Source organism: Monodelphis domestica, chromosome 3 (assembly GCF_027887165.1).
Source record: "Monodelphis domestica isolate mMonDom1 chromosome 3, mMonDom1.pri, whole genome shotgun sequence".
NCBI lineage: Eukaryota > Metazoa > Chordata > Mammalia > Didelphimorphia > Didelphidae > Monodelphis > Monodelphis domestica.
The window spans coordinates 181343959-181357349 of NC_077229.1; the positions used below are offsets into that span (position 1 = coordinate 181343959).

Here is a 13391-nt window from a genome sequence, read left to right on the forward strand (position 1 = left end):
TCTGATGTATCATCTATTTGCAAGTTTTTACCTAACTACAGATATAGTACATTTGTGTATTTAGAATTGCCTGTGGCCTTATATAATTATGAATCAGAAATCAAGATATTTGGTAGAATAAGTTTGAGGCATATTTATACATACTCCTTTTTCCTTCCTTCCCTGTTCCTTGCCATTCATTCCTCTTTATGCTGCTGAAGATCAGGCATGTTAGTAACCAGTAGGAAAGATGGTTACTACCCTGCCCTCTAGCAGAATAGTTGTTTACTGTAGAGTGTCATGGGAAGTTTATTAAGGTAAGTTTTAATGTGAAATCAGTCCCTAAAAGATCCATGATTTCTAGGTAGCCAACAAAACTGTCCAAATAAAAGAGTCAGTGTCAGTATCTTCCTTTTAAATTAAGGCACATTTACCTTCTTGCTTTTAACAAATAATGAAACCACTTTCTGAGAATGCAACTGGGGGAAGAATACTTTTGGGATATGTGTTCAGAAGTGATTATGTTACCAAAACAAAGTTTGTCATTTTTAAAAATGAAAATAATTCACGGTTAGGATGGTGTGAGTACTTCTTTATTCCCTGAAAAAAATCTAAATCCACCTGTGGCTTTATAAATGTTTTCATGAACTTCTGTAGTAAATAACTAAATTACATTTATTAATTTACACAACAATTAAACTTTTCATGCAGTGCCTTTCAAAATTTACCTGTCTAAATAGTAACTGACATAATCTCTTGTCAATTTTATGGTTTTTAACTTGGTTAGAACAGAAGGAAAAGTATTTTTCCTGGAATCACCTTTGAGAATCTAGAATACCTTTTTCCTCAGTAAATCATTTGAGCAGGAGTTTATTGGACTATCCAGTAACTAATAGGGAAATAAAGGAAGAGCAGTGTTTGTTTACTAATGACAATGTCAATTTCTTTTTCGTCAATTCTTTAAGAGTGAAGGTACAGTTGGGTGGTCTTTCAGTCTTCCAGTTTCATGTCTGATAGGGTACTCACTCTGTCAAGACAAATAGTTACTGGCTTTTTTCTGGAAGTGGGAGATAAAAATAATGGGACTGTAGTAGAGAGGCTTATGAAGTAGCAGGAAATGAAGTCATTATTTGAATATGAAAGGTAGAGCAGGAGATTTAGTGTAGTATGAGAATTCAGTTAACCAGATAGTCAAACATTTAGTCATGGCAGCAGTATTGCTTTGGGTTAATGGCAGAGGAATGAACTAAGGATGAAAGTGGAAGGAGTAGGTTTTTGAGAAGAATAAGAGTTGCTATGTAGCAACTGTTAAAACCCAGTCGAGGGGGGCAGCTGAGTAGCTCAGTGGATTGAGAGCCAGCCCCAGAGACTGTCTTAGGTTCAAATTTGGCCTCCGATTCTTCCTACCTCTGTGACCCTGGGTAAATCACTTAATCCTCATTGCCTAACCCATACCACTCAATATATAGTATTGATTCTAAGACAGACGATAAGGGTGTTCTTGTTGTTGTTGTTTATTTTTAAAGAGAACCAGTGGGTAGGCTTTTATAATATGCTACCTACAATTAGCCAAAATCAGCCTTTTTTTTTTTTAAACCCTTACCTTCTGTCTTGGAGTCAATATATATTGACTCCAAGGCAGAAGAGTGGTAAGGACTAGGCAATGAGGGTTAAGTGACTTGCCCAGGGTCACACAGCTGGGAAGTGTCTGAGACCAGATTTGAACCTAGGACCTCCCATCTCTAGATCTGGCTCTCAATCCACTGAGCTACCCAGCTGCCCCCTTCATTCAGCTTTTGCTTAAACCCTCAAAGGAGAAGATTCACCATATCACTTCTCAAGGTAACCCATTCCACATTTCTAAAGCTCTGATTTTTAGAAAATCATTTGTGGGATGAAATCTTAAATTCTCCAATTGTCTTGTTCTACCATTTGCTCCTGGTTTGACTTTCTGGGATCAGATAGAAGAGTTGTAATACTTTCTTCACATAGAAAACACAGTCAAAATCCTTGAAAATTGCTCTCCATTCCACTTCCTTTCCTTCCCTGCCCCTAAAGGGATTTCTCTTCTCCAGGCTAAATTATGCCCACATGCTTAAAAATTCCTTCTATTTCTACTGACTTGAACTTAACACCACACCAACATTTATATAGTACTCATGTTAACCATTGAGGATACAACTAAAATGAATGAAAAATCCATTACCCATGTAGAGCTATATCCTTATAGGGCCTCCAAATACATAATGAGAATGAGAATATAAATATTAAAGTAGTTTAAAAGGGAGGGCACTAGCATTTGGGAAATAAGAAAGAGCTTTACACGGAACAGAGGTTCTTACCCTTGGGTCCACAGGTCCACAAGGGGCCTATGTGTTCTTTTTAAAGGCTCCATCAACTTAGTTGGGAAGAACTAGATTTTTATTTCAATATAATTATTTTCCTTTGTAATCCTGTATGTGTTTTATACATTTAAAAACAATTTTCTGAGAGCAGGTATGTCCGTAGTCTTCACCAGACTAGCAGAGAGGTTCAAATTTTAGGTGGCACTTGAGTTGTGTCTTGAAAAAATAGAGCGATTCTATGAGGTGAAGGGAAGGAGGAAGTGCATTCTAGGCATGGGTTATGGCCACTCCAAAGGCATAGAGAAAGGATGTGAAGCAATGAAAGATAGAGGAAAGACCAGTTTTTTTGGAACCTGTGACAGAGGTCTGAACTCAAAGAAAAATGACAGGCTGAGGTGCTGCTGAATCTTCTCACCTCCATGGGGAGGGGCCTCAGGAGGTCTGGAATTTTGAGAAGCCAGAAGGTTCTGAGGGAGAGGCAGTTAGCTCTCAGCCTTGAGATAGCCAAAGGAGAAGGTCTTGTTAAGACTTGATCCTGAGGAAAAGATTCAAATCTTTCTCTTAGTGCCTGAACACCATCCCCCACTGATTTCCCAACTGAAAGTGACCAGCCTGAGAAGAAGCAAAGCAGCTAGCAAGATCACTTTACAGCTCCTGGTGCCCTGGGTCTGTACTGTGCCAGTTGGGCCAACACCAGGACTAGCCAAGCCTGACTCTTTGAGGGGGCCCAAGGCTATCAAGGCCTGAGTTCCCCAACGTGAGGAGGGTGGAAGGGAGAGTTAGAATAGGGTCACTGTTCCCCACTTTCCTCAAAAACTTTTCCTCCATCCATTTCCCTGTGTTATCCTCAACTGAATTCGTTTAGAATAAAGATTGTTGTCTTTCCCAAATTGTCTTGAGTGTGAGTGGGCCAGCTTGAGAGGGAGAGTAATCTCCCTGAGGAGGAAAGCTCTAGACATTTGTAGTAGAGGAAGACAAGAGCCAGTTTGGGGAAGCAGCTATAGCTGAGGAAAGGCTGAAGGGGGAAACTACTCACTCCCCCCTCCTCTCTCTTGACCCATTTTTAACATCATCTCTCTCTCCTGGATCCTGCTTTTGAGAGAGAAGATATCCATTCTTCCTCTCCTCTTTTACCATCAACTAATTCCTCTATTACAAACCACAGCGTGGGAGGAAAGAATCATCAAAAGAAATAGTGAAGATAGGTTGTGGTTAGCTTGTGAAGAGCTTTCAAAGCTAGAGTTAGAGGAAATAAAGAGCCAATGGATCATTGAGCTGGCTAATGGCATGATCATATTTGCACTTAAGGAAAATCATTTTGATAGCAGATTGGAGGATTGGCCGAACAGTGAGAGACTTGCAATTAGGAGGCTGTTGTAGTGTGCAGCTAGGTGGAGTAGTGAATAGAATGCTTGACCTGGAGTTAGGATGATTCAACTTCCTGAGTTCAAATCTGGCCTCATCTATTTAATATGAATAGAAAAGGTGATCTGTGTGACACTATTTCTTGTTGCTGCAGTGACTGATGTACTCTGGCTTACTAGAGAGAGCTGCTAATAAGTATGGGGACACTTGAAGATTTCTTATTTACAATGGAGGTAGAGGTACTACAGAGATGAGAGAGATACTGGGAACATTCTGTTTAGAACCTTTTTCTTGATTTTGCAGATCAGGTCCCCAGCTTGTTTCTTGCATCTTGGCATATCCTGCAAAACCTCTCTCTCTTCAAGTCTCTACCACAAATAGCTGTGTGAACCTGGGCAAGTCACTTAAATCTTTTTTGCCTCAGTTTCTTCATTTGTAAAAGAGTTGGACATTAACTGAAAACATCTGAATGTGTAATAATAATGAAGGTGAGAGATGATGAGAGGCTGGCCTAAAGTGTTAGTTATGTGAGTAGGGAAAAGGGAGTTGAATTATAGACGAAACAGGAGTAGAAATCACAAGTTTGGACAACAGATTGGATATATAGCTTGAAGTAGTATGAGGATTCCAGTATCATGTTGAGCTCACAAACATGGAAGACTGTAATAGATGGAAGTTTGGAAAAGGAGCATGTTTGGTGGAAAGATAATGAGTTCATTTTCGGATGTTTTGACTTTAAGATGTCTCTGGAACATTTGAGATGCTCAGAAGTCAGTTGGTGAGGGCAGGATATGGAGATCTGTGTCATCTGCAGAGATGTTACATAAACATATATGTAGATATATAGGTAAGTATAGCTATAGAGATATTGATGAGGTTACTGATAGTGTAAAGAGAGAGAATAGTGCCTTAGGGGACAGACAGTGGGTATGCTTTCAATGCTGAAACATAAAACTTAGTGAGAAGAAATTCTTATATATCTCATACTTTGTCAAAAACTTTGCAAAATCAAGAGAGTGTTCTATGCACAACATTCTTGTCTACTAGTTGAATAATTCTGTCTTCCAAAAAAAGGAAATGAAGTTACAAAGTTAATTTGACATGACTTCTTAATGATACTTTTTCGACTCTTTGTAATCACTGATTCACCCATTCAGTCCATAGTTATTGATTAAGTTTCTACTATGTACCAAGTACTGTATCAATAAGTACTTGGGATAGGATCAAAGATAGACTGTAACCGTCCCTCAGGAGCTTATAATCTAATGGGAAAACTGTACAAAAGAATTCTAAAAAGCAGAATATAGTGTTCAAGGAATAAGTTACTTGTCATTGAGACTAATATGGAGCAGGCCAGAGGTGTGTATCCAGATGAGAAGATAAGAGATGGCTAGCCTCAGTGCCTTCCTCAGGGGAGCTCCCCACCCTCCAGTGAAGGGGAAAAGGGGAGACTTCATGGGGAAGAGGGTATTGAAAAGATATATAGTTTCCAGGGCTGATTTTATCTTGTCAGAGAAGGTTCTTGGTGCATGATGGAAAAGTCTAGGGGAGTGTAGCCAATCATTTCTTTAAGCAAACTTTCTTGATTTTTCCCAGAAATGGAAGTAAAGCTCATCGTCTAATCATTTGAAGTTCCTGTTCTCTGTGTTTTGGTTGAGAAATAGGCTCCTATATATATATATATATATATATATATATATATATATATATATATATATATATATATATATATATATATATATATATATATATCTGCATAATTGAAGTTACAATCTTTTTTTTTTTAAATTGTAATCAATCTTTCAATATCTTAGCTCTTTGCAATGATCTTTCAGGTATCACTGACAATGACTCAACAATCACATTTACCTATTTTTTTTTAACTCGTACCTTCTGTCTTAGAGGCAATACTGTGTATTGGCTCCACGGCAGAAGAGTGGTAAGGGCTAGGCAATGGGGGTTAAGTGACTTGCCCAGGGTCACACAGCTAGGAAGTGTCTGAGGTCATATTTGAACCCATGACCTTCCATCTCTAGGTCTGACTACCCAGCTGCCCCCTACCTATTCTTTTTTGCATAGGAGGATCGTTCCATTTTATCAAGGATAAGGCGGCTCTCATTTGCTTACTTTTCACAGGCATCCATTCCTCGCATATCTGTTGATATATATATATATATATATATCAACAGAAGTAAAATAAAAGTTAAACAATTGAGCCTTCTCTATTGTCATTTATAATTTTCTTATCCAACTCGAATTCCATGCCTGAAAAGCAACAATTTTTTTTTAATTCATTCTTTGCTGCCCTTGGCTTCATTAGCTCTTTCTTAGCTTTAGTATTTTTGACATTTTTCCTGAATCATGCCATGCTCTTATATTCTTAAGTAGTGATTATTTTCCATTTCTGTCCACTTATTTTGTAAAAATCTTAAGTTGTTTAGTGAATTTCTTGTCCTCATGTCAGTCTTTTAATATAATTCCATTTTCCCCTACTTTTTCGAATGGTTAACTTTATATCTTCAGAATTTAATTCTTCAACATTTTTCATCCCTTTTGGGTTGACTTCTTCACCTATGATTTTTTCATGTATGGGAACCTCTATCTATTCTCTGAATCCTTTGAAATCTGCTTTACCCATGTCTAGGGAACTTGTCAGATTAACTCTGGGTTTCCTCTCCTATACTTCACAAACTGTTTGATGTTTTACTCAGGGTTCCCATTATTTTTGCCCCAGCAACCAATTTTTTTTTTCTGATAGTGAGAATGGGATTCAAAATAACATTTTCTTGGTTCTTTCACATTTTGAAGGATAACATTATTATAAAAAGCAAGTCAAGAAGTTATTAGCTGCTCTGCTTTTGGCAGAGAGTGAGCTCCTATATACATCTATATAATTAAAATTACAAGCTCTCTATCTTGTCTCCCTGCCATGTTGTGATCTGTTTCACATGCTCCTCATCTGTTTCCTCTTTCAAAATAATTTGTTTTTCCTTCTACTGACCTTTATCTAAGTGCTCTCTATCATGCTTCCTGTCTCTACTTCTCAGACTTCCTCACATGAGTATACCTTATTAATATCCATGGGAGCCTACTAGTCCAACCACTTCATTTTTTTTCTCTTTCCTATATTCCTAATTTTGACTAAAGTAAACTCACTTATTTAGGACCATGATCCATTCATGAGTTTGATACCATCATGTCTTGATACCTATGAGATCAAATTTATTTAGTTTCTCATACTTTTTTGTTTGTTTTTAAATCCCTATCTTCTGTTTGGAATCGATGTTATTATGTATTGGTCCCAAGACAGAAGAGCTGAAAGACTAGGCAATTGGTGCTTAGAGACTTGCCGAGGGTCATACAGTTAGGAAATGTTTATGGTCAAATTTGAGATGGGACCTCCTGTCTCCAGGCCTGGCTTTATTCATTGAGTCATGTAGCTGCCCTTTTCTCTTATATATTGCCTTAATTTTAGGCATGTGTATATAGGCAATTGAAGTCATTGATTTTACCATTGCCTCCTTTTCTGGATTTTATCCTTACTGAACCTCTGGGTACTTTAATTGCCATTCTTTTGCTTATTTATTTATTATTAGGTACTCTATGGCTTCTAAATTTGTGGTTATGTACTTACATAGTGTCCACCTCTCCTGTCCACCTTACTTTGAAGAAGTCCCTTCGTCACATTTGTAAGACACTAAGAAATGTTTTCCTAACAGCCTTGGTTAGGTCTATTCCATCTCTGGTTAATAATCTGTCATCCCTGTATTTTAAATCGTGGTCCAAAAACTCAAATCCAATTCTTAGACAACACTTTCCAAATTAATATTTCTCTTCTGTATACTTTTTTTCAATACTGACTAAACAATCTTTGTTCAAATGGTTTTTAGTTCCTTACCCAAGATTTCATGATTATTGACATTACTTTTTTAGAATTTTTTCTAGTAGTGTCATTTGTGGCCATGGGAACAATCGGAATTGAATCATTTTCATCTTTTTAAATGAGTTGGGAGGTTTTCTGTTATGTATTGGATTGTTGCTATAGTCAGAGCTAAAAGTTGCTTCAGTACCCTTTAGCAGAGAATGACCAGCTGCTACCATTCATCTCTTTTTAAAATTTGACAGTTTTTCTAGATCATCTCTCACTTGTTTGCTCTCATGTTTAGTCTATTATCATTCTTTGTAGAAGTCAGCTTATTCTTCCTTATACCATCAACTTCCTTCCTTGATCTCTTTAGGAAGAGCTTCTGCTATGTTTTTATGCTCTAATTTTATAGCTCCTCTTTTCCTTCTCTTTGCTCTTTAATGCTCTTCTTACTTCAGAATAGGTTTCATCTCCCATTTGACCCATGTTACTTCAGGTTGTCTTCTCCCCTGCAGCACACCTTCCCCTACCCCTCATTTATTTCTGTTTCCCTTCTAAGTTCTCTAGAGGGGCATTGAGATGCTTAGTTTGGAATGATGTCAAAATTTCAAGTTGCAAACATTATTTAGTAATTAAATGCCACCAATTTCAATGCAAATGATACTCTAAATAACAAGAAAGTAGTTGCTTATAGGAAGAATTATATAGTTACCTAGTTATGAATGATCCCATTAGAGGATATTTTTCCTTAAATTGATTCTTTCTATATTCTTAATTCTAATAGATCATTAAAGAAAAAAGTATTGATTTGTGCGGACAATGGTAGACCCTTGTAAACTCTGTGAAGTTAGTCAATATAAAGAAGACCCTTAAAGCATGGAATCAGTTACTCAGACTGCCATTTTGAGTGAACAGGAATTGATGTATTGCTGATCCTAGTTTGAGTATAAACCTCTTCCTTTTTTTTTAAAATAGGGAAATGTTCTTATCATAATCGAGTTCTGTAATAAAGAAATCTTAGTATATAAAAGAAAGTTATTTTAATTTTATCAGCCAATACTTGTGCATTAATGGTTTTAAGGCAATATTTTCTACCATAGGATCTAAGCCACATTGAACTAAAATTTGCTGTTCAGTGTCTCTTTAGATTGATTTTCCTCTGGTTCTTTCCATTTTAATAGTCATTTACAAATCAATATGAGTGGCAATGTGTTCTGGAGTTTTGTACTTACTTCTACCACGTGAATAAATATAAACTTTTAAAGCACTGCAATTTTCCTGATAGAGTAAGCATTTTTATTTTATTGTGACAGATGGTTACCATACATAAAAGGAGCCAAGTTAGACCTGTTGGTTCTTCCTTGCTTTGACAAGGCAAGTTCTTGGGCACAGAAACATTTCTCAGATGCTTATTATCAGCAGTTCAGATCAGTTCAATGAAGTTAGAAACAACTTCTTGCTGCTTTGCTCACTTGTGTCCCTCCAAATGTCAACAAGGACTTTTAGTAGTATCGATCTTTTCTGTTGAATTTTTGGAATTTCAAAAAGCTCTGCAAGTATTTGTCCTTTCAATGATATCTTAAAATTTTCCCCTCATGCAAGTTGTTTCTGTCACATTTACATTTCTATCATTTTACAGTTCTTTTCTGTGATGACTAATTTTAACAGTAATGCTTTTCCCCTAAAAAACACAGCCAACAAATAAGTCAACAAAAATTGCATATTTGCAAACATTTCAACTTGAAATAATCAAAACAAACAGAGCAATAGCTAAATACTTCTTTTTCCTTTATACATGTGCTGGTATTATGCAAATTAACAAGAAATATTTACCAGGTTACTTTTTCTCATTAGGGAACACTCCCATTTAAAAAAAATTCTTTTTACTTATTAACAATTTTTACTAACTTAATGGTAACCTCAAACGGTTTATTTATATTACTTTAAAAAGAGAGAATTGAAAAGTTGTTTCATGTAATCACACTAAAAATAATCATGTGGTTCATTAGCAATTGATTTCATTATTAAAAATAAAAACAATAAATTGGGTTGCATGTAATTTTGATTTTGGCAGATTGTAAAGTAGTGATATATACCTTTTAGATCCAAAGACTGATGACCTTTATTCTTTCCGTACCTCAAACTTAAAGTTGATTCTCTAGGGCAGTTATCATGACTATAACCATTGCCATTATGAAATGGAAAGATCTCTGTATTCGAAGTTAAAGGACTTGAATTACAAATTAGGACTAGGTCAAGGAACCCCTGTTCTTGGTTGTATCAGCCTTTTCTACTCATACCTAAATAGAACCCTCTGACCTTCTGATTGATAGGCTGAGCAAAGAACTGCTTTCAAACCTCTATTTAAAGTTATCCCAGGCCAGCCAGCTCAACTGGACTCCTTTGTACTAAATTCCATTATGCCCCTGGATCTGTACCTAGGGATCCCTATCCCTATCCCCATTTTCAGCTTCCTTTTGTGTGTTTTCTTTCCATATTAGATTTTAAGCTCATTATGGCAAGGACATCTCCCATCACTTAGCATAGTGTGTGGTACATAGTAGATTCTTTAAAAATATTCCTTGACTGGATGACCTAAAGTATCTCACATGAAATTAAAGAATTGTTCTGCTTAATGTCTAAGATTTCTTTTAGCCATAAGTTTATGATCCTAAATTTTAGTTTCTTATTCAGAAAAGGACTGGCAAAAAAACTGGCAAATCCAAAAATAAGATTTAACTTTAAAGTATTTTAAAGCTATAGTTTTGATTCATAGCCAAACCTGTTGCTCCTTAGTTTTCAGTCTTATTTTTCCTGTAAATGAAGCTATTTGGGGAAAACAACTTTCCAAATATTTTAGTAAGACAAATATTTTTCATGAACATTTTAACTATGTTCTGTGGTGATGAGTATTGTCCTTGAGTAACAAAACCTTTACAGTGATTATTTATTCCTCATGCTAAATAGAATTGAAGTGTAAATAAAAATTCTTTTGCTTCCAAAGGTGGATTTACTATTCCTTGGCTCAGATCTAATAAGGCATTTTCAGTAATGATGATTGAGCTTTGGATGTGTGTGTGTGGTTTTTCATATTAGCTTAGAAATTCCATCTTGTCCTTTTCATATTAATATTGAATTCTTGTAGAAATGTGTTCTTATGGAAGTATAAACTCATGTTTGGGTATTTGGGCTCAAACAAACCTATTTGTACAAATTCATGTATCTATGGGAATGGAAGATGTTTGTAGAGGTATTTTAATCAGTTAGAAATGATACCCTGGCATAAGATAAAATGTGTGCCAAAGTGCAAATGACCTTTGTTGTTACTGTGTCATTTTAAACTCCTCAGTATTAAATTCCTTTTTATCACTAGGTATTTTCACTTAAATTATGATTTTGCTAGCCTCACTTAATCTTAATTTTAATCAATCTTAAATTGATATAACTTAATAGTTTCCTTGTTGGTAATCTAATGTGATTCCTCTGTTTAGTCATAAGATATTGTCATGCAAGGAAATAATACTGGTCTTGAGTTAGGATACCTGAATTCACTAGTTTTTGTCTTGTCTACTTAATGGCAATCTAGGCTAAATACCAGAGCCACATCTAACAAAGGAATAAGAAAATTTTAAATTTTGATGGAAAAACTTAGTCATGACTCAGTTATTGAACTTATGAGACTTAGTTTCCTTATCTTTAAAGAGAGCAATTTGAACTCAATGATCTTTAATGTCTTTTTCCATCTCCAATATTCTATTGATTCTGTGAATGGCCTTTAATGTGTTTTTGTTTTCAGGCAGGGATAATGGGTTGACCCATTCACAGATAAGCACATCTATTTGCTAATGAACTAGCTTTTGTACATAGGCTATAATATATATTCATATGCATTTATATGGAGAATGTTATGAGTGCTTTGGGAGTAAATAGATACTCTTGTCTCCTTTTGTAGGGTTGCATGGCACACGTCAAGAAGAAATGATTGATCACAGACTAACAGACAGAGAATGGGCAGAAGAATGGAAACACCTTGACCATGTAAAGATATTAACAAGTGCTTATGTCAAACATTTCCTGATTAAGGTTAAATCAAATGAATGTTATTATTGGCACTTTATTCCCAGTTCTGAGGAAAATAACATTATTCTAAGTGGAATTCAGGAATGGATGCTTTTGGATTCTGGAAAGGAAGAATACAATACAACTGTGCACATAAACTTAGGTCTTTAAAACCAGTTAAATCAAGAATTCTTCCATTTTTGTGTGTAATGAAGCTCTTTGTCAGTTTGGTGAAGCCTCTGAGCCCCTTCTCAGAATAATGCTTTTGTTTTTATTTTCTTTTAATGTTTTAAAATGTATAAAATAAAATCCATAGGATTACAAAGGAAACCAAATTATATTTAAACAGTAAACAAGATATGTACATTTTAAAATTTCAAAAAAAAAAAAGAATTTTGGGACCTGTGTTAGAATTCCTGAGTTAAATAAATGACTATCTTACATATTTAATAGGCCGTAGTGTTTTATAGGGGGATCGACTCAGGGAAAACCTCAAGCAAAGTTCTTTATTGCTTAACTTGTCAAATTTGCCCTCCTGTTTCTCAAGGTCAACATGAGCATGATTCTTAAGTAGACTCTGAATTCCAAACCAAAACATCAAAGAAATGGGTGAATGAATGAATGAATTTCATGATCATGTTAAATATTTTGCCCTCTTACTCATGTATTCACCTGTATTTTCTCCCCAATAGCTCTTAAACTGTATTATGGACATGGTAGAAAAAACAAGGCGATCTCTCACTGTATTACGGCGATGTCAAGAAGCAGACAGGGAAGAGCTCAATTACTGGATCCGGCGTTACAGTGATGCAGAGGACTTAAAGAAAGGTGGTGGTGGCAGCAGCAGCAGCAGTAGCCACTCCAGGCAGCAGAGTCCTGTTAATCCAGATCCAGTCCCATTAGGTATGTCCACTTTCAAAAAAAGTATAGTTTTAATTTTTTTCATGAGAAATAATAATGCAACTTAAAAAATGAAATTTGATAGTAACTGCAAAACTTGCAGATTCTTAGATTGCCCTTAAGGGATGGTAAGTTATAGGAGTCCTCTTCTATATGTGAAAAAAATAGTCTAAGAAAAATATTACATATCTTTCAAAGAACCACCCAATGAGTTTACTGCACAACTTCAATAAGAAAATGAGTTTTAGTTATTTTGCATTTTAAAATGCATCTTTTAAAATACCTTATAAATGAAAAGAGAGCCACTCCTCAACAAAAAATCTTTATGTAGCTGCCTTAAGGCTATTTGACAAATCAGCAACAGAGATAAAGTGGCTATAGCATTTTTCTTGGGTTAAGAATAAAGTGATTGTGCCTTGATGTGTTAATACTAGCTATAAAATTTACATATGTAAATGATGAAATTCTAAAACATTCATAGTTGGGAAGATCTATAAGGAATAAAGTATGCTCTCATGGGTTGTTTTAAAAAATCTGTGAACCTGCTAAAAGTTTTTATAAGTATGCACATTTTTACCTTATTAATGATGAAATGATTTTTGTTGTTATTTTGTTTGAGAACTTCTTTTGTCTGGATCAGTGCAGGGAAATCCTTATCATCAATGTAGGTTGAAATGTGTTCTGTATCATAATCCACTTAGGACTCAGACTTATCAATATTCATATAGTGAACATGTATCAGAAATTCAGAAACAGGATGTGAACCCAAGTATTTCTGACTCCACCATTTTTTCATGTAGGACGTAGACTCAATTGGTTCATTGTCACAGTTTGGCCTTCCATTAGTTTTTCTTTCATCTATATTATAGGTCAGTTGA

General features: G+C 35.4%; 1 protein-coding gene across 4 annotated transcripts in view; it reads left to right on the forward strand.

Moving 5' to 3' along the window:
• The window catches only part of RUNX1T1 (RUNX1 partner transcriptional co-repressor 1), a 173390-nt gene that overhangs the window by 125744 nt on the left and 34255 nt on the right, over window positions 1-13391 (forward strand). For all 4 annotated transcript variants that reach the window (XM_007488095.3, XM_007488094.3, XM_007488097.3 and 1 more), the window contains 2 exons: window positions 11507-11592; window positions 12306-12516. In XM_007488095.3, the coding sequence (XP_007488157.1) occupies window positions 11507-11592; window positions 12306-12516 (297 nt within the window). The remainder of the gene's footprint in view (window positions 1-11506; window positions 11593-12305; window positions 12517-13391) is intronic.